General features: G+C 42.2%; 1 protein-coding gene across 5 annotated transcripts in view; it reads right to left on the bottom strand.

The window, feature by feature from the left end:
• Positions 1–21,836, bottom strand: part of CADM3 (cell adhesion molecule 3) — a 642,752-nt gene that overhangs the window by 274,130 nt on the left and 346,786 nt on the right. The window contains exon 2 of one of the 5 annotated variants that reach the window (XM_073608725.1): positions 3,495–3,548. The exons of the other annotated variants lie outside the window; for them this stretch is intronic. Within the exon in view, the coding sequence (XP_073464826.1) occupies positions 3,495–3,548 (54 nt within the window). The remainder of the gene's footprint in view (positions 1–3,494; positions 3,549–21,836) is intronic. 5 annotated transcript variants of the gene reach the window in all.

The raw sequence follows: 21,836 nt of genomic DNA, 5'->3' as shown, positions 1-21,836 counted from the left end.
AGGGATATGCTTTGTTCCCAATTCATGTCTGAAGTTGAAAACCACTTTAAAGTGGACCCCCTCCCCCCTGGAAGATTCCGCCTCTCCACCCCTCGTTTGCTGGAATAGGGCATTTTTTTTGCTACTTTGATTTACATTATTTTATTTTATTGAAAGTACGCCCCGCCTCTCAATGCACATCACATATCTTTCATTGAAGAACAAAAGGAGGGGGCTGGCCTATCAGTGCATCATCAAGAGGCCCATGCATTCCATGCAATAAGGTGAAAAACCTTTTTTAGTGCTGCAGCCCCCCCATTTTACTTACCTGGACGCTGTCATCCTCCGTCCAGGAACGAGCTCACCATCTGTAGCTGGTGTCTCGTGTCCCGATTGGATAGATTTATAGCAGGGCAGCCATTGGCTTCCACTGCTGTCAATCAAATCCAATGACGTAGCGCCGGAGGGTGGGGCCGAGTCCTGCATTCTGTGTGAATAGACACAGATGCAGGACTCGGGAGCGCCTGCACGGGTGTCCACCAAGGAGAGTGCTTCTCCAACGTGGACACTCGATGCGGGGAGGAGCCACCAGCACCGCCGTGGGACACCAGAAGAGGAGGTTCAGGGCAAAACAAACCGCACACTGGAGTTACGTATGACATGTTTGCATGTTTGTTAATAAAAAAAAAAAAAAAAAAAAAAAAACAGGGTTTACAGCCCCTTTAAGTTTGGAACGGACTTTTAAAATGCTGATTAAAAATGTCTGCTTTAAAGATAAACGATTGTCACAGTTTTACTTTAAATGCTGCACAAACAACTTGCAATTCAACTCATTAGAGAACAAGCTCCTGCATTTGCAGGGTCTTTCCACTGAAAATCAAGATTTCAAATACAGCGAACGTTGGTGGATTGGATCAGTTACTTGAAGTTTGGACCTTCTATGCAATGGCTACAGCAAGTTGGCAGGCTTGGGAATGCAATCTTATTATCAGAGACCCAAGACATATAAGTAGGCAGGATTTAACCTCTGACATCTTCCTGTAAATTAATTAACACCATTAGGCTGACTGACCCTTTAATACTACAATGCTAAGGGAAAATAGTGTGTAGTAGATATGAGCCAATTCCTCGGCTCATCTCTAGTGTGCAATAACCAGATGCCAATCCAGTACACATTCATCTGCATCAGCTGAAAGGACTACACTGTTCCAAAATCAGACATCCAATTGGTTACTGATGTAGGTTTTCATTTACATATTTGAATATGTATGATTTGTGCCTGCCTAAGAATAAAATTTGATAAAATACCTGATGTTCAGGCACTTGAAGGTACCTGCTGTGTGCTATCGGCATAGCAAAGCTTTTTTGGCCATACTTCTAATGGGGATCACAGGAGTGCACTTAGATCTGCACTCCCCTGACCCATCATCAGCTAAAGTCTGCTGTGGGCTTACGTTACTCAGCCAGTCTAGGCTCTGCATCAATCCCAACTTTAATGTTGGGATCCACCCAGATGCCTGGACCAGCAGCTGGCTTGGACTCTCAGCAAACAACTGGGAGACTGAGACAGCTGCTCCCTCCCCCTCCACAGCCCGGTGCTCCAGTGAGCGCTGGAGGGGCAGAGGGGTAACGGATAGTCACTGGCTCTCTGAAGACTGAGAACTGAGCAATCAGCGGTGATCATTTAGATCTCAGTCTTAAAGGCGGTGGGGGACAGATGCAGCATCAGACCAATGCTGCAATCACCTAGGAGAGTAAAATTGTTTTTGTTTTGTTTTTTCAATTCCCAATTCTTTTTTAATGATGCCATTTTTTATCATCTATTTTTATTTGAAAAGTAATGATGTCCTAGTTGTATGACTTAACTTATATTTGTAAAGCAGTGATGTCAAAACTCACCATAAATAAAATGTATAACTGAAAGTGTCATCAATTCTGCGCCAAATGTCAGTGACAATAAAGCATATTTAGATAATCAGGTGACATTAACATGTGACTGCTGGGTAGATAGATGTTTTTCTTTTCATTTCCTTCCAAATGAGAACTTGTTAAATGGAATATTAAAGGTCACGTCAGAGCTCCACGTTCTCTACAGAAGCACAAGGATGTCATGCAACTCTTCTGTGAACTCTTTCACCTTATTTATTGTGGAAGAGAGATTATTTCCATTTTATGTTCACAACAAATTTAAACAACGTCATGACAATGGTTTTCCTTCTAGAAGCATGTAGCCATTTGGGAAATTTGTCAGGAAAGCTCAGTTTTAAAGAAGATCTGTGATCTAAACAGTATGAAAGGGAAAAAGAAAAAAAAAAAGCATTAATGAGGAAAGATGCATGCTATGTCTCTGGGAGGTCACAAGCTTCTACTCAATCATACATCCCAGCATGCCTGATGTTGGTAGCATAGCTCCCGGGCTTTCCAAATAATATACAGGATGTAAAACTCCACCTTGGATTTCCCCAAATTCCACCGCCAAACTAACCATATCTGGACATGCAACGTGCACTGCCAACAATTTCAGCAAGCAGCATCTTGGGTTGTAAATATAGAAACTTTTAGCCGGGGTTACTTGGGTCCCTTTTACAAGGGTTCTCCCATGCTTAGTAGGTTGATAAAGACTGTTTAAAAAAAATTGTGCATTTCCAACCTTGTGGCAAAGTTTGATAAAGGTCCCTTTCTGTTCGGGCATAACTGTGCCCCGTGCACAAATCAAGCTCCATAAAGACATGGACTGAAGAGTTTTATGTAAAGGGACTTGACTGGCCTGCACAAATCCTAAGCGCAACCCTAATATCTTTTATGTGAATTTGATTGCAAGCCAAAGCTTGTCCAGCATCAGTACCTGAATTCACAAACACTGTTTTGGTTAAATGGGCACCCCACCGGCACATTCTAAACTCTTGTAGAAAACCTTCCCTGCTGAATAGAGGATGGTATAGCTTCATAACCACGTCTATGGTGTGGCAATGGGATAGTCAACAGCTCATATAGGTATGATGTTCAGGTGTATACAAACGCTTGGCCAGTGAATCATTGGTGGCTTTGCCTAAATATGTGCCTACAGAACGGTCCAACAATAGACTGGGCACTAAGGCTGCAATCACACCAACCAATGTGAATTGTAGGGGCAGGAATCACCTTAATTGCCAGTTTGAATGTAGCTTTAGGAAGTATCATGGGTGGATCAAGGGTAGATTAAATGTTGTGCTTGACTTGTATGTCCACATTATGGCTACATCCACTCTATTTAGAAAGCCAGTCCCCACAACCAGTGGAATATAGAGATCTAAACAAACGAAGACCAAGCAATAAACAGGCAAAAAAGAAAAAGCCAAAGCTATGGCGGCCACATTGAAACAAAATAAACAAAATCAGGCTTAAAAAAACATCAGGCCATAAATTTCTGAAGCAAGGTTGCCCAAATGAATATTTCCATATTAACGCAAGAACAAAAATCGGCTGATTTTTGGCTGGTGCTAGCAAACGGCAATCAGAAAATATGAGAAATATACCTTCTGGAGTAATATCTATAGTTATCGTTTTACGTACTGGCATTTCCAAATTATCTGCAATACAAACAGAAGAATATCTCAGAGATTACAGTCACAGCAGATGGACATGAAAGATTTCTGGAACCTACAGGAAATCGATGTGGAAATATTTTAATCCTATAATGAATCCCCATGTTTACGGCAACAGAAAACTCAATTTGCAGCCACTGTCGTTCCTGTAATGAGCTGAGCTAAGAATCCTGTCTAAGACGCTATTCTCTTAAAGGAACACTCTATAAGTCCTCTTTTTTAAAGCCCAATTAAAGCCCAAAAGTCTCACGTTTATTACTTTCTTGTACTGCGTATGTTTTGACTGCAATACTTTTCCTTCCAGTGGAAATGTTTTTTCTGCCTTCCCATTTGAGAGTTCTATGCTGGCAGAGATAGGCAAGGCCCTTAACTAGACTTGTACTGCAGAGGAAGAGAGGAGTGTGTCTGACCAGGGCGCCATGTGATAACTAAGGGCACTGGGCAGTGTGATCAACTTTTGGTGCCCAATACATTGTGCAATCATATTAAAGCACCCTGCACAACTGCTGTAACAGTAAAGTGGAGATGGGAGGACTGTGAAAATAGAGATTGCTAGTACAATCTCTGTCTGACTGCCTAGTTCTCAGACTTCACCTGGGTTTTAATCCTTTCGCTAAAGCCATTTTTGATTTTTTTTTTTGCACACGTGAAAAAAAAATAATAGTTTTAGGTCTGTAGATTAGTTAAAACCTTCCAAAAAACACATGCACACAAACACGACATATTTTATTTTTATATATTTTATTTTAAATATTATTATTTATTATTATTATTATTATTATTTGATATACTGTATAAAAATAAAATCATAATTATCACATTATAAATATATCATAATATATATATATATATATATATATATATATATATATATATATATATATATATATTAAAAAAAAAAAAATATATATATATATATATATATATATATATATATATATATATATATATTCAGATTTAGAATACTTGATTAATCCCAAGGGAAGTTATTAAAATTTAATTAAAATTAAAATATAAAAGATCAGGTTGCGCCAAGTAAATGGATACCCAACATATCAAAACAGTAAAATGGAACTTCACCCAAAAGGGGAAGTTCTGCTTTTCTGCCTCCTTCCCCCCTTCTCTTCCACTTTTGTCAACATTTTTTTTTGGGGGGGGGGGGGGAGGGGGGTTTTCACAGGTACCTGTTCCCACTTTCACCCCCCCCTTGCCCAAAGCCTTCTGGGACACAGGTCCCAGAAGGCCGTGGGACAATTCACAAAACGCAGCATGGTTCATGCATGCACAGTTGTTAAGCAGGCTGTGAAGCCGCAAAGAGTCACAGCCAGCTTCACTTAGTAAACATGTTGGCACCGGGGACCCAAAAAATGGTTTAGAACTGGCCCAGGTGAGGCCAGCGTTAGGTCCTAGGACAGGTAAGTTTCCTTTTATTAAAAGCCAGGTGCTTCAGCATTTGTAGCTGCTGACTTTGATTTTTTTTTTTCATACAGCCTGAAGATCCTCTTTAAAGTATAACTCCGGGCAAAACCTAACTACTCCTAAAAATGCTTCCTTCCCCCTCCTAACACCTAGTCTGACTAAGCTGTGTAAGAAAGATCTGTGTACCTACCTATTTTCAGGCCGCTGCAGTGCAATCACGTAATCCGTCTCCTGCGTCAGCCAACGGAGGCAGCAGGGGAGAGGAGGGTGCATTGACAACAGATGAGCCATACAAGCCTTTGGGTAACATCACAACTCCCAGGGATTACCAGCCGCTGTTGAGCGCTCTCTCTTCTCCCTTGCAGGCAAGGCTGGCTGACACAGGGGATATCAGCTGCACTTGAGCTGGTTTCCTTTTGCCTGACTATGCAAAACATGCAGAGTCTCAATGTTTAAAATTGTCCTTATTGTCCTTATTCACACTTGTACACTCATTTGCCCTGCGCTCTATGCCCTATGCTCAAAAGAAGCACATAAGCTTCAATCGGAGCATCTGTAAATGCACGATACAAATGTTTTCTTGCAAGAACTGAAGAATGCCTCATCTGACATAGAACTGCTCTCCTTCCCTTGCCCAGGCCAGGAAACTAATCCCTGTAGCTTGACACACTTGTTCCAGTTGTGAATGCAGACTAAATGACATTTGCCTGCCTGCCTGCCATGTTGATCCTTTGGCTTCTGTACTTCAATTATTTACGTGTGCACATCAGGAGATCTCTATCTCTATATCTGGTATTTTCAGGGCTCATTCACAAGGGGAATAGCAATGTGTTCCCCGTGCCTGGGTAGTGTTTACCCTTACGGAGATGCACAGGTGTTCCATGCATCCCTATGAGGGAAGTCCCACTGAGGTCTATTGGGACACAGTGGTGGCACAGACCCATACACTGCTCCCAATTTGACATCCGTGTGGGTACAAGTGCATGCGCTGACTTTGGATTTGATAAAACATAGTGGACCAACGCCAGCAGATGAAAGGCTCCCCAAATCATCATTGACTGTGGAAACTTCACAACCAGACCTCATGCAACTTGGATTCTGTGCCTCTCCACTCTTCCTCCAGACTCTGGGACCTTGATTCCCAAATGAAATGCACAATTTTCCACAGTTCGTGATGATTTGGGGAGCCATGTCATCTGCTGGTGTTGGTCCACTGTGTTTTTTCAAGTCCAACGTCAGCGCAGCCCTCTACCCGGAAATTCTAGAGCACTTCATGCTTCCTTCTGCTGACCAGCTTTATGGAGATGCTGATTTTATTTTCCAGCAGGACTTGGCACCTGCCCACACCAAAAAGTACAATACCTGGTGTAATGATCATGGTATCACTGTCCTTGATTGGCCAGCAAACCCCTTAGAGAATTTGTGGGGTATTGTCAAGAGGAAGATGAGAGACACCAGACCCAATGATGAAGACAAGCTGAAGGCTGCTATCACAGCAACCTGGGCTTCCATAATACCTCAGCAGTGCCACTGGTTGATCGCCTCCATGCCACATCGCATTAATGCAGTATTTCATGCAAAAGGAGGGAACCCCTGACCAAGTATTGAGTGCATACTATACTGTACATGGACATACTTTTCAGTGAGCCAACATTTCCGTATTAAAAATCGCTTTTTTTTTATTGGTCTTACGTAATATTCTAATTTTCTGAGATAGTGAATTTTGGGTTTAGCTATAAGCAATAATCTTCAAAATTAAAAGAAAGAAATGCTTGAAATATATAACTCTTTGTGTAACACATCTATATAAAATATAGGAGTTTCACTTTTTAAATTGAATTTCTGAAATAAATTAACTTTTTGATGATATTCTATTTTTTTGAGATGCACCTGTATGTATTCTGAAAAAAAGGTATTTCCTGTTTTTCACCCCACAGAAAAATCCTTATTTGTTCTAGTGGTAAAGCAGTTACATCAGGTGCTATTTTACACAGAAGCAGGGCACAATTTCCTGTCAGATTTCTGAGCTCTCCTGTTCTGTTAGCTGGAAGGGATTACTTCTCTGCATCTTAATATTCTGACAGGGAAGAGGTTAATCTTATGTACCATTAGTCCCTTGGATACGGGGGATTATTACTTCTCTACAACTTTAACACATCCAACTTCAAGAAAGAACAGGCACAAAATGGCCGCCGCAAACCCAGTCATGAAGCAGCTGACAAAAGCTGCTGAATAATCAGAGGTGTGATGTCAAGTAAGACATGCACTATTCTGTCCTGGCCAACTTTATTAATGGCACAATGACGTGAACATCACTCACTGACAATTTTCACATTTCAAATAAAGCTGCCATCTGACTGAAGAGGTGCAATAGGCTTTCAAGAGGGCATTCTGACCACCTTTGGTTCAAAAGTAATGTACCATCATTTAAAAAACACAGTTAGTAGTCACAAAAATCTAATAAGGCTGATTTTACAAATACTGTATATATGAGCTCCTGTAATTTGTGTATTTTAACAGCACTACAACCCATCTTCAACCCAGGGCACCACTGAGCTCTATTGTGCCTTTAAGATTCACTGTTCTGGGTTGGCAGCCTATTTACATTACCAGACTGCATTTATGCAATGTGTGTGCATTAATGTACCATACTGGACCACACTAGAGATAAAAAAAGTTTGTGTTACATATGAAGATTTTGTATAATTATATGCAGCCAACTGGTGAGGCTATCAGATTCTGTTCATGTGTTTTCTCAGACTCTTTCTTGCTCCTGTGTTCTTTGCAGTGCACAATAGCTGAAACATAAGGGGTAGGCTCAACTAGTATTGACAATGGTAACCATGCATGACACAGGGACATCGTGGAAGAGTCCATGCAGGTTTATCCTGCAGTTTTATTCAGCAAGGCATCAAGCACATGTTTAATGCAGAAGGGCATTTTCAGCAAGTTCAACAACAAAACTAAACATTCGCTCATCTGCTAACTAAGGGTGCTCACCAATGGGTTCCCCACAACAAACTGGCAGTCCTTGTATTGTTTTAGTGTTCTATCAGCACTCAGCCCTTTCACCCAGCAGCAGGCTCCCACGGAAGAAAGAAAGCCCTGAGCATCAGTCAGTCGACAATCATAAAGGTCTGTGGAGAGCTGAGACTAATGCCGCGTACACACGGTCGGACTTTTCGTCTACAAAAGTCCGACAGCCTGTCCGACAGACTTCCGGTGGACTTGCAGCAGACTTTCTAACGAACGGACTTGCCTACACACGACCACACAAAAGTCCGACGGATTCGTACGTGATGACGTACACCGGACTAAAATAAGGAAGTTCATAGCCAGTAGCCAATAGCTGCCCTAGCATGGGCTTTTGTCCGTCGGACTAGCACACAGACGAGCGGATTTCGGGGTCCGTCGTAGTTACGACGTAAAGATTTGAAGCATGTTTCAAATCTAAAGTCCGTCGGATTTGAGGCTGAAAAAGTCTGCTGAAAGTCCGGAGAAGCCCACACACGATCGGATTACCAGCCAGCTTTAGTCCGTCAGCGTCCGTTGGACTTTTGTAGACGAAAAGTCCGACCGTGTGTACGCGGCATAATAGTTAGGTCTGGCTATCTAGTAGATGTGGAACTAGGAATAGGGGCTACATCCCAGTCAAAGCTCTAGAAAATCTCCAGGCTGCAGAACCCAGAAAAGACCTTAAGATACTGGGAAAACAAGACATTTATTTATATCATATCATCTAATTTTCATCTAACTGGATGGATTCACTGTTCGGCCAACAATTTTCCACCCAACGCCTTTGACCTTTCAGTCAACTTTTGTTGAGCCAAGTGGTGTTGACAGAGCCACCAACAGCTTGAATTTTGGCTTATTCAGTAGGGTGGGGGGACATGGTTGGAAAAAATATAAGCAGATTAAACTTCACATAAAAAATCCTCACTTTGGCTTCTGAGATGTTGGCAGTGGTGGCATTGCAATGGTTAACTGCTCGCTTATTCTAGGGGAGAGTAAAACACTTTTACTTACCCAATCTTTCACTACCCTGGCAAATGCCATTCCCCTATGCTCCAATGATGCACTGTCCCTCTGTGTCATTACATCTACTATGGGCTATAGGATTATGGGCCATGCATTAGTCTTGAAGATGTCAGAACTTTAGACTGCTAGAGGGCATGGGGCAGAATGTGCTCCAGGGACCGGCCTATCAATGCAGAGGCTCAGGTAAACACATCTCCTTTCTAGGCCCTTTTGAATAGGCTTCCAACATCCACTAGGCCAAATTTACATTATTGGATCCTTTAGGCACACAAGCTTTGGTACTAAAAACACAGACTCACATTGAGCCATAAAGAAGATTCACAGAAGGGAATCCTGCACTGATAATCCCAAGCTCCTAGGTGTCCTAAGGACTTTGTGGCCTGCTTTGATGCTGGTTTTGAAGCTACCTCCTCTGAACAAGACAAAACACGCACTGACCCAAGTCAACTTAGCCGAAAAATACAATTCTTAAAATTGTATTCTTCTCTGTCCAATTGAAATGTCTGACTATGGGCTTTACTCAATCTGACAGATGCCAAAGTTAGGCCATTAGGGATGTGCTGGAGCTATCAGGTGATGCGGTCTAAGGAGAATGCCTTCAGGCAATGATGTCAGGACCATTCACTGGAAATGTGTGAAACCTATACTTAGAATAGCAAAGGAAGCAGATGCAGCATGCATAAAGATCTATCCTGAACTTGGCTTGTGAATGTACAGTCCTTACACATTGCTCTTCTATGGCAAGCGATGTGCGATGGCATCTACCCCTATCCTTCCCTCATTATACTAGCATACTTGTGTCTCATCATATTTTATGTATGAAAGGAAACCCAAAGCGGTAGTTTCTTCAGGTAAGAAATCTGAAGAAGCAGGATGGAAATATTTTCTCAAACTAAATTGTAACTATGAATGTGGTTTTCGTTCTGGAAAAAAATGTACATATTACAATGAAACCTGTTTGATAAGTCTGGGATTCCACTCAAGTAGCAGGCCTTAACTAAATTTTAAGAGTTTTAAAACAAAATTAGTTGACCTGATGACGGCAATAAAGAATGTTTTTATTTGGCTAGTCAGGTCAAAAAAAGACACACAAGTCCACCTAGTTCAACTAACAAAAACAACACTAATAAAGAACTACAGTACCTACAGTTGATGCAGAGGAAGGCACAAATCCTAAAAGAATGGTACAATTTACTTGTACAAAGGAAGAAAAAAATCCTTCCAGATTTAAGGCCGGGGTCTCTAAACTTTCTAAACAAAGTGTACCATCCTTCAGACTTAAAGTGATACTAAAGGTTTGTTTTTTATTTTCTAAATATGTTCCTTTAAGGTAGTGTACTGTTGGTTCACTTACCTTTTCCTTTGTTTTCCTTTGTAAATGCTTTTTTTCTGTGTGTGAAACTTCCTGTTCCTCCTCTAGAAGCTTGCCCCCATCATCCGAGCCATTCTGGCTGGGGGTCAGTCAGCATGCTCGCGCCCTCCCATGGGACTACATCGCTGTGTGCGTTCACATGCACGGGAGGCAGGGGAGTGTCTAAGATGTTGTAGCTCCGCCTCCCGTGCCTTGCTATTGGAATCTGAATGACCATTTCAGCACAGCCCCACCTTTACTCCACCCTACCCCACCCCCTTTTTTGCTGAAGTTGAAGTGTGGCTCAGGTTCATCGTTAGACAGCGAAAAAGAGGCACTGCGCATGCGCGATGCCGCTAGGCATCAAGGGAATTGTAGTTCCTTTGAAGCCGTGACGTTGCTGCAGGGAGCACGCTCGAAAACCCGGAAGTTGAGGAGAACATACAGAAAGGAAAGGAGGAGGTGCTGATAAAGCCTATTATCTAACAGGTAAATAAAAAATTTCTGCAGAAATAACAGCTAGATTCATGATCTATATAGCATATAGATCAGATATTGCCAAAAAATGTTTTCACTTTACAACCACTTTAATGGGGCCCAGACTATGGCCAGTGGCAGTAGTATTGGTGGGATGAATAGTGCCCATATTTGGCTTCAGGGGAACAAACAGTACCCCACCATTGGTGTCAGTGGGAGGAATACCGTTTTATACCAATGGAAGGAATAGTGCCCCAAGGGCTGAATAAAGACAATCAGCCACATTGGCCACATCTTGCCCAAAGGCAATCAGATATTCCCTGGATCAAAAATCTAACAACAGATTTTCTAAATTTCTGTATGGCCATCTTTAGACCCCAGTAGGGTTTTTCCTGCTATATGATGCTCTATCAGAGAGATTTTTCATTACTTTCTCCTACTTTTGCTCTGGTTATAATGATTTTACCAGACGGAAAGTGAAGTAGAAATCTGTAACAGGAACACCAGCAACAACCAAAAAGCATGAAAGGGGTTTAAGTATTTCCCAATTCTACATAAAGTGGAACTAAACTCTCTCAATGAACATTAACAATTTTTAATGGTTATGCTACTAGCCTTAGTAAATAGATATTAAGTTATATTATATTTACTTTTTTTTCTTCCTGAGCATTTCTTTTTTCTTTCATCTGAGGAGGTTTTCTTTTTCAGCTAAGCACACCCTCCTGTCTGCATGCCTGAGCCAAAGGAAGATGGGTTCCAGGAAGTAAATGCTACATTAATCATCTGCCCTGGATGGATATAGCTAGAAAAAGCTAGGGGGGTGATTCTCAACAAAGTAAAGCATGGAGACATGGATGGATGGTTGAGTTCACCTTGAATACCAAAAGTGGATTAAATAGCGTTTTCAGTCTGTGGTGCTCAGATACAGTTAAAATGGTTCTTAAGGCTCAAGACTCTTTACCTTAATGCATTCTATGCTCTCCAGGGTCTCTCTCTCCTCACTGGCTCACACAGCAGCAGGATCCATTGAGGAGAGAGCTAGGGTGGGGCCAAGCCACACTCTGTGTGTAAATGGACACAGAGTGAGGCTCAGGAGTGGGCCTGCATTAGTGCCCCCATAGCAAGAGGTTTGCTATTGGGGGCTCTCGGCAGGGGAAGGAACCAGGACCGCTGACAGTCAACCCAAAAAGAAGATCGGGGCTGCTCTGTGCAAAACCATCGCCTTTCCTTTAGAATTACATTAAGTACTGCTTTATATATATATATATATATATATATATATATATATATATATATATATATATATATATACACACACACAAACACTGTATCTCACAAAAGTGAGTACACCCCTCATATTTTTGTAAATAGCTTTTTATATCTTTTCATGTGACAACACTGAAGAAATGACACTTTGCTACAATGTAAAGTAGTGAGTGTACAGCTTGTATAACAGTGTAAATTTGCTGTCCCCTCAAAATAACTCAACACACAGTCATTATTATATAAACCGCTGGCAAAAAAAGTGAGTACACCCCTAAGTGAAAATGTCCACATTTGGCCCAATTAGCCATTTTCCCTCCCCGATGTCATGTGACTCCTTAGTGTTACAGGGTCTCAGGTGTGAATGGGGAGCAGGTGTGTTAAATTTGGTGTTATCGCTCTCACTCTCTCATTCTCTCATACTGGTCACTGGAAGTTCAACATGGCACCTCGTGGCAAAGAACTCTCTGAGGATCTGAAAAAAAGAATTGTTGCTCTACATAAAGATGTCCTAGGCTATAAGAAGATTGCCAAGACCCTGAAACTGAGCTGCAGCACGGTGGGCAAGACCATACAGCGGTTTAACAGGACAGGTTCCACTCAGAACAGGCCTCGTCGTGGTCAACCAAAGTAGTTGTGTGCACATGCTCAGCATCATATCCAGAGGTTGTCTTTGAGAAATAGACGTATGAGTGCTACCAGCACTGCTGCAAAGGTTGAATTGGTGGGGGGTTAGCCTGTCAGTGCTCAGACCATACGCCACACACTGCATCAGATTGGTCTGCATGGCTGTCATCCCAGAAGGAAGCCTCTTCTAAAGATGCACAAGAAAGCCTGCAAACAGTTTGCTGAAGACAAGCAGACTAAGGACATGGATTACTGGAACCATGTCCTGTGGTCTGATGAGACCAAGATAAACTTATTTGGTTTAGATGGTGTCAAGCGTGTGTGGTGGCAACCAGGTGAGGAGTACAAAGACAAGTGTGTCTTGCTTACAGTCAAGCATGGTGGTGGGAGTGTCATGGTCTGGAACTTCATGAGTGATGCCGGCACTGGGGAGCTACAGTTCATTGAGGGAACCATGAATGCCAAAATGAACTGTGACATATTGAAGCAGAGCAATGATCCCCGCCTTTCAGAGAATAGGCCGCAGGGCAGTATTCCAACATGATAAGGACCCCAACACACACCTCCAAGACGACCACTGCCTTGCTAAAGAAGCTGAGGGTAAAGGTGATGGACTGGCCAAGCATGTCTCCAGACCTAAACCCTATTGAGCATCTGTGGGGCATCCTCAAACGGAAAGTGGAGGAGCGCAAGGTCTCTAACATCCTCCAGCTCCATGATGTCGTCATGGAGGAGTGGAAGAGGACTCCAGTGGCAACCTGTGAAGCTCTGGTGAACTCCATGCCCAAGAGGATTAAGGCAGTGCTGGAAAATAATGGTAGCCACACAAAATATTGACACTTTGGGCCCAATTTGTACAATTTCACTTAGGGGTGTACTCACTTTTGTTGCAGTGGTTTAGACATTAATGGCTGTGTGTTGAGTTATTTTGAGGGGACAGCAAATTTACACTGTTATACAAGCTGTACACTCACTACTTTACATTGTAGCAAAGTGTCATTATATGTAGCACTAACTCACGGTGGAGCTGCTGGTTTAAGCGGGTCTGTTACCTTCACTTTGCTTCCCTCTGTTTAACCGGCACCGGGTCTAGGGGTTCCGTTGAGTTTACTGCTGGACGACACACGCACCAACACTGGAGTACGTTTTTAATGCTTTATTAAACAGTCAAACTTTAGGAAGTAGCAGGAAAGAGACGGAAAAGGAAACTCTCAGGAGAAACTCAAATATCTTCTTGCAAAATCTTAGCGACAAATGTCCCGACAGAATTCAGATAATTATCTGGAATGCGTTCCCCTCATGGGACGCACTCTTTGCTCGTCTGGATAGGCCTCCCTTACTGGTCTAGCAGCCAGTACGCAGCACGAATCTAAAGTCTCTGCCACAGACTTATTTAGGGGGGGGGGGTAAATCTTCACGATCCTCTGCCACAGGATGTATCAGATCTTCTGCAGTGAAAAGTCAGTCACAGTGCCTGAACCTTTAAGCCAAACCGGCGACACTATGCTGTATGGTTACTTCTTTTGGATACGTCCTCCGGCCGAATCACCAGGCCCCTCTATAGACCAGCACACCGCGTGATCTCTCCAAGACGGGTCCTCCCCTGGGATCTCCTCGGCCGTCCAGCTTCGTCACACAGGACCGACAGCTCAGGACCATTCCTCGGCCACGGTGGTAGGCCCCAGACAAGCCTCTGGACCCACCCCTGCACCGTAGCATCATGGGCCTCCCGATCGGAGGACCACGAGGTAGCTCCTTAATGCATACCTGTCGGCCAGGAGGGCCAGCAGGTGGCTGCAAAACGAACCCCAAAATATGGCGTCTGTCCCATAAATACCCTCGCCCGGAATGCAACTCGGAGGACCACCTCCACCGAGCTTGCCTCTGAGACAGAGGAGCATCTATACACTTTGACGCGTTGCCCTTCCAACACTGACTAATGGTAACAGCGACACCCACCGGTCAGCACGGAAACACACACAACGTCAGCCAAGCTGGAACAGAGGTGAACTTTTAACCTTCCTAACATACAATTTACTAAATTTACCTAATCTGCGGATATATATATATATATATATATATATATAATTCCTGTCTGTGCTCCTGTTGGAGATTCTCCCTCCTGCCTGCTAAAACTGTTGTCACCATGACAGGAAGCGAGGGGAGATCTCACTAAGCGTAGCGGATAGCAGCAAAAACCAGATAGCAGTGACATCTTCTCAAAATACACACAAATTTTTAAAATATTTGTTAAGAAAAATGTTCCCTGTGACAAGTGCACTTTAAAATAAAAGTGCTCTGTTCCCAAACCATGCCCTTTTAAAATAATATTATCTCCCTCTTTTCAGATTTATACTACATCAGTTTTCATGATTTTTATAGAGAATTAAGGCAGAGAAAGGAAAGAATTGAGCAGAGCCTGTGTACAAGACCCACAGCAGGTATGAAAACACATAATGCAGTAACCAGAGGTTTCTCGGGGTTTATTAAGCCCTGCAACATCGGCAGCCTCAGACAGAGTGACAGATTTGTTGGTAAAATAATTCAATATAGTGGTCTGTACAATTCGCCCGGCCTGATTGTATAAGTGCTTATGAACTGTACTGTTCCCCAGGAGAAGACTCCTGCCATGAAAAATAATTTATAGGACTTTGTTGTCTTTGCCCACAATCTAGAGCGCCTTCGTTTACAGCAAGAGCTCCTGGTATCCACCATTTACTCTTCTTGGCCAAGCATGGATTTCGCAATTATTGGATCAACCGGATAACTAGAAAATTATACAAGCCTTCAATCATATCAAAGAGAACATTTTGCTTCTTGGGCTGACTAAAAAAATTTGAGTAAAAGAATAACCACAAAATTGTAAGTTGTTACCCAAAGAAGCCAATCAGAATCCTTTTTTTATTTATCCTGGTAATAAAATGTGAAATTTGTTAGCAAGTGGATACCCTGCTGGAAAATAGTGGAGTACAAAATGATAGACCTTATAAATTCTTAAACAGTTTTCAATGTACTTTTAAGCTTGGATTTAAAAATGTGGTTTATTGAACTTTTGAGTTGAATACACATTGCACATACTTGATTAGATTTGTTTTTAAACAAAAGTTTAGTGTCACCATATATTTAAAGGCATAGTCCATTTTTTTGAAAAATGTAAAAAAAAGCACCCACAAAAAAAATAAAAAACTATGCATTACATGTTTGCATCAAAGCTTGCAGAGCACTGCAACAGTGATGAGTGCATTGTGGGTGCAATGCACAGGTTCCTGAATTTTTTCACCCTAGTACCAGGTCCATACAGAGGTACGGATCTACCACTTTAAGGCTGGAGGAAGTAAACAAACTACAGTACAAGTTTTGCAATGGAAGTAAACAAACTACAAGCTTGTCAACGTCACAAACTGGCTTAAGCAGGGGGACACGTCTAGCACTGCAGGATCTGAATCTCTGGCGGCGTAGTGTGTTACTGATGGTAGACTTTGTTACGTTGGTCCCAGCTCTCTGCAGGTCATTCACTAGGCCCCCCCGTGTGGTTCTGGGATTTTTGCTCACCTTTCTTGTGATCATTTTGACCCCACGGGGTGAGATCTTGCGCGGAGCCCCAGATCGAGGGAGATTATCAGTGGTCTTGTATGTCTTCCATTTTCTAATTATTGCTCCCACAGTTGATTTCTTCACACCAAGCTGCTTGCCTATTGCAGTCTTCCCAGGCTGGGGCAGTTCTACAATTTTGTTTCTGGTGTCCTTCGACAGCTCTTTGGTCTTCACCATAGTGGAGTTTGGAGTGTGACTGTTTGAGGTTGTGGACATGTGTCTTTTATACTGATAACAAGTTCAAACAGGTGCCATTAATACAGGTAATGAGTGGAGGACAGAGGAGCCTCTTAAAGAAGAAGATACAGGTCTGTAAGAGTCAGAAATCTTTCTTGTTTGTAGGTGACCAAATACTTATTTTCCACCATAATTTGCAAATAAATTCTTTCAAAAATCAGACAATCTGATTGTCTGGATTTGTTTCCACATTTTGTCTCTCATAGTTGAGGTATACCTATGATGACAATTACAGGCCTCTCTCATCTTTTTAAGTGGGAGAACTTGCACAATTGGTGGCTGACTAAATACTTTTTTGCCCCACTGTATATATATATATATATATATATATATATACATATATATATATATATATATATATATATATATATATATATATGTATATATATATATATATATATATATATATATATGTATATATATATATATATATACATATATACATATATAAGTTCAGAAGGGTGAGGTGCACGTCGGTCGGAGTAACAAGTGCAAGCAATCAAGCCCTCCCAAAGGCTTATATTATAGGAAACGGCAAAAAGGGATAGCGGCACAAAAATCTTATCTGATTGATATATTCTGTGAAGTGTGGAGTGTGGAAGTATGGAAAACAGTCAAATAGTCAGTCATAATAGATTTTGGACTTTTACTATAAGGTGTCTGAGATACCGTGATTAATTGATTCCAGACAGGCTGGTTGATTATTTAATAGCATGCAGATGTATTTGCTCTATATAAATAGTACCATGTATGTCATCACTTATAGGCACCATGTTTTGACGAAGGGAGTGATCTGAATTGATCTGAATTAACCCGAAACTGTTGCGATGATGGCCTATATATTTTGGATGTTTTGATTATATTTTTCATTAAAACATTTTTGTGTAGCAATCCCTTTTTTGTAGTTTCACATATATATATATATATATATAGAGAGAGAGAGAGAGAGAGAGAGAGAGAGAGAGAGAGAGAGAGAGAGAGAGAGAGAGAGAAACAATGTTTAACATTGAAACCCTCAACAGTATAGGTGGGGGAGGAGTCACTACTCTGACTCATTCACTAGGATTTGTAAACTTCAGTTTGAGCTATTGACCTCTGTAAACCATAGTCTTTTTACAACCAAGGAGATAGTGAGAAAACATGCAAACTGGAGCCTAAGAATCGTCAGGCAATTCTTCCACTACTGACAAATCGTCAGTGGCAGGATCATGAATGAGGCTACCTGTTTCCCTCTGCAATTGCTCCCTCAATTAGCTGAGGCCGCAAGATGACACTAGCACCATTAGTGATCAAAGTTCAGTAGCATTGAAGAGGACAATTCCACAGAGGTAAGCAGAGGGCACTATGCCGCTGGTGATCTGTAGCCCATCTGACATCAGCGTAAAGCATCGCCTGCTGCCTGGATATAGGAATACAAAATATTCCAATGCTAGATTTTACCTGCCAAATAACATATTTTATTTTTTTAGTCCAGAACAGAAAAAAGAAAAAGATAGAATTACATGCAAAACCACTATAAGCTAACTATATGCCAAATGTATGATTTTCTTCTCATTATAGAAGCCCACAATTAAGTGAGGATTACGGCCCCTAAGGGCAAGTGTCCTACAGGATCAGCCTAGTCTATGGTGCCCTGGGACTGTGGTATAGGCCTACATTGACGTTGCATCTGTGTGACAGGTGTCTGGCAACTGAAATTCCAGCCTTAACCACAGAATCTGCCCTGTTTCTTTAATGTCTAATGCCCATAACTCTGTGCACCTCAAGATCATCTGTCTTCCTGTCTCTCTCTCATGAGTACTGATAGGGACAGAAGTAGGTCAAGCTACCGGTGCTCTGACATTCGCAGGAGGCTGCTGGGGCCTCATTAGTTGCATTTAGCACACACATCACTCCCTGCTCCTTTCCCGACAGGAGACCTGCAGCTTTAATTGTGCTGGATAGGCCTCCCTCTAATTAGAGCAGTCCTAATTACAGCCACCTCGTTAACACTGGCGAAGCTCCTGTTAAGGACGCTGGAAAGGGCACCAATATATTTTCTTCTTTCTATGGCTGCTGGGCATTTTAACCACTCTGATGCCGCCGGAGCAGCTGGGCTGGAGCCGTGCATGCTGCGTGACATTGAAACGACATTGTCTCCGATCATCTGACGCCACCACGTAGTTCATTTCGAGCCGGATGCGTATAAATAAAAACGCCTCGACGTACAACATAAACCTCATTTGCCCAAGGTTACCAATGACACAATTACTCAATCCATCTGTGGTAAATCAGAGTATCACGGGAGCATTTTGGTTGTGTAAGTGAAATTTAATTGTATTGCCCTCTAGCTGTGATAAATAATAAATAAAACAACAGTTTAAATTGATGGTACGCACCGCAAGAATATGGACATTTTCCAAACTGTATATGTGACTTTTGAGCTCTTTTCGGAGACTTTGAACTGTGTCACTTAGATTCCCTGCAGGGTTGGCAAACCACCTGCCATTTCTCCCATAGGCAAGATTTCAATAGCGTTGACACTTGAATGCTGACCCTTGGACGATTTAAAAGGTAACTGTTAGCTTTTAAATGGTTTTTAGATGTATATGGAAGTGGTCAACTGAAAGCCCAGCTCCGGGTAAAAAAAAAAAAAAAAAAATGTTCCCATGCAATGGGGCTGTGCCTGCACTACATGGGTAAACTGCTCATTTTTGTGTAAGGGATTGAAGATCAGAGATATACTTACCTAAGCCTCTGATCCTCCCTGCACAAGACCGGTCCCTTTGTCTCCTGGCCCCCCGTGGTCTAACGGTCTTGAGCGGTGGACCGCTCCTGAGGTCATCACACCCATAGACCTGCTCTGGACGCTGGGATGTCAGGAACAGTCCACAGCTGGATTGTGGGGCATCGCCGTTTGCAGGTGGTTTGGAGAATTGGGTTAGCATAAGCTTTCTCTTGATCTCCTAAAAAATTGAGCAGTTGACTCGTGGGAAAACTTTTTTTTTTGCGTGAAGTTGGGCTTTAACCGCTTGCCGACCGCCGCACACACATATACGTCGGCAGAATGGCACAGGCAGGCAAATGGGCGTACAGGTACGTCCCCTTTAAGCAAATATAAAAGCGTGCCCGTGGGTCCCGGGAACTCGATGTTCGCCGGCGGCCCGCGATTGCGGTGTGGAGAGGTAGCGTGGGGAGGTGCCTATGTAAACAAGGCATCTCCCCGTTCTGCCTCTACTGCTTCCTGTCATCAGGAGCAGTGATCGCTGTGATGTCCTAGGTAGCCCATCCCCCCCACAGTTAGAATCACTCCCTAGGACACACTTAACCCCTTGATCGCCCCCTAGTGTTTAACCCCTTCCCTGCTAGTGTCATTTACACAGTAATCAGTACATTTTTATAGCACTGATTGCTGTATAAATGACAATGGTCCCAAAATAGTGTCAAAATTGTCCGACGTGTCCGCCATAATGTCGTAGTCACGATAACAATCGCGGATCGCCACCATTACTAATAAAAAAATAATAATAATAAAAATGACATAAAATGATCCCCTATTTTGTAGACACTATAACTTTTGCGCAAACCAATCAATATACGCTTATTTCGATTTTTTTTTACCAAAAATATGTAGAAGAATACATATCGGCCTAAAATGAGGAAAAAATTTGTTTTTTTCTATATTTTTGGGGTTTATTTATTATAGCAAAAAGTAAAAAAATATTGCTTTCTAAATTGTCGCTTTTTTTTTGTTTATAGCGAAAACAGTAAAAACCGCAGAGGTGATCAAATACCACCAAAAGAAATCTCTATTTGTGGGGAAAAAAAGGCATCAATTTTGTTTGAGTACAATGTCCCATGACCGCGCAATTGTCAGTTAAAGCGACACAGTGCCAAATCGCAAAAAGTGCTCTGGTCAGGAAGGGGGTAAAATCTTCCGGGGCTGAAGTGGTTAAATGTGGGTACATTATGCAGCTATTCCACATACAGTGCTTAGATGAGTTCCCCTTTAAGTTGAAAGACCAAAACATCTACGCTTTTCCAGTTCTCATTGGACATGACTGTATTGTTACACAACTGACAGCGTAAAAAAAAAAAAAAAAAAAGATAAAATCAATTCCATTTGTCGTGGCAATATATCTTTTGACTGCTATCTTCACTGTGTTGATCTGAAGTTTCCAAACTCATTAAAGTTTAAATTGCTTTAAAAAAAAAAAAATAGCACAATTTTGTGATATAGTTTTTAATGTAGTGACAGAGAGACAGCTTGCATGTATGTGTCAAGCAGCAAGCTTTGAGCAGGAGGCAGCTGAATGACACTGTATGTAAATACGTTTACCTTAGCTAGATGCCTCAGCAAAACTACGAGTTCTATTACCTGATTTTAAAAGTTGGCTTATTTACTTGAAGTGAATTGGTCATGAGAAAACAATGGAGGCTGCCACTGCGGAGTCTCTTTTAAGAATTCTAGTTCCTTGGCAATGCTGGGGCCCAGGACTAATACAGAATTAGGGGATTCAGGCACTTTTGTACACTCAAGCTTGTTATTGATCTCAGATTCAAAAGTACACTGTATTACCAAAAGTATTGGGTCGCCTGCCTTTACACGCACATGAACTTTAATGGCATCCCAGTCTTAGTCTGTAGGGTTCAATAATGAGTTGGCCCACCCTTTGCAGCTATAACAGCTTCAACTCTTCTGGGAAGGCTGTCCACAAGGTTTAGCAGTGTGTCTATGGGAATGTTTGACCATTCTTCCAGAAGCGCATTTGTGAGGTCAGGCACTGATGTGGACGAGAAGGCCTGGTTTGCAGTCTCCGCTCTAATTGATCCAAAAGGTGTTCTATAGAGTTGGGGTCAGGACTCTGTGCAGGCCAGTTAAGTTCCACCACCCCAAACTCGCTCATCCATGTCTTTTTGGACCTTGCTTTTGCACTGGTCAAAATCATTTGGTGGATGGTGATGGAGGGGGGATTATGGTGTGCGGTTGTTTTTCAGGGGTTGGGCTTGGTCCCTTAGTTCCAGTGAAGGGAATTCTCTTAAGGCGTCAGCATACCAAGACATTTTGGACACTTTGTGGGAACAGTTTGGGGATGGCTCCTTCCTGCTCCAACATGACTGTGCACCAGTGAACAAAGTCAGGTCCATAAAGACATGGATGAGCGAGTTTGGGGTGGATGAAACTGACTGGTCTGCACAGAGTCCTGATCTCAACCCAATAGAACACCTTTGGGATGAATTAGAGTGGAAACTGCAAACCAGGCCTTCTTGTCCAACATCAGTGCCTG

Source organism: Aquarana catesbeiana, linkage group LG13, assembly GCF_042186555.1.
Source record: "Aquarana catesbeiana isolate 2022-GZ linkage group LG13, ASM4218655v1, whole genome shotgun sequence".
NCBI classification, from domain to species: domain Eukaryota; kingdom Metazoa; phylum Chordata; class Amphibia; order Anura; family Ranidae; genus Aquarana; species Aquarana catesbeiana.
Note: the sequence above shows the minus strand (reverse complement) of the source record. Positions and strands in the feature narration are given on the sequence as shown.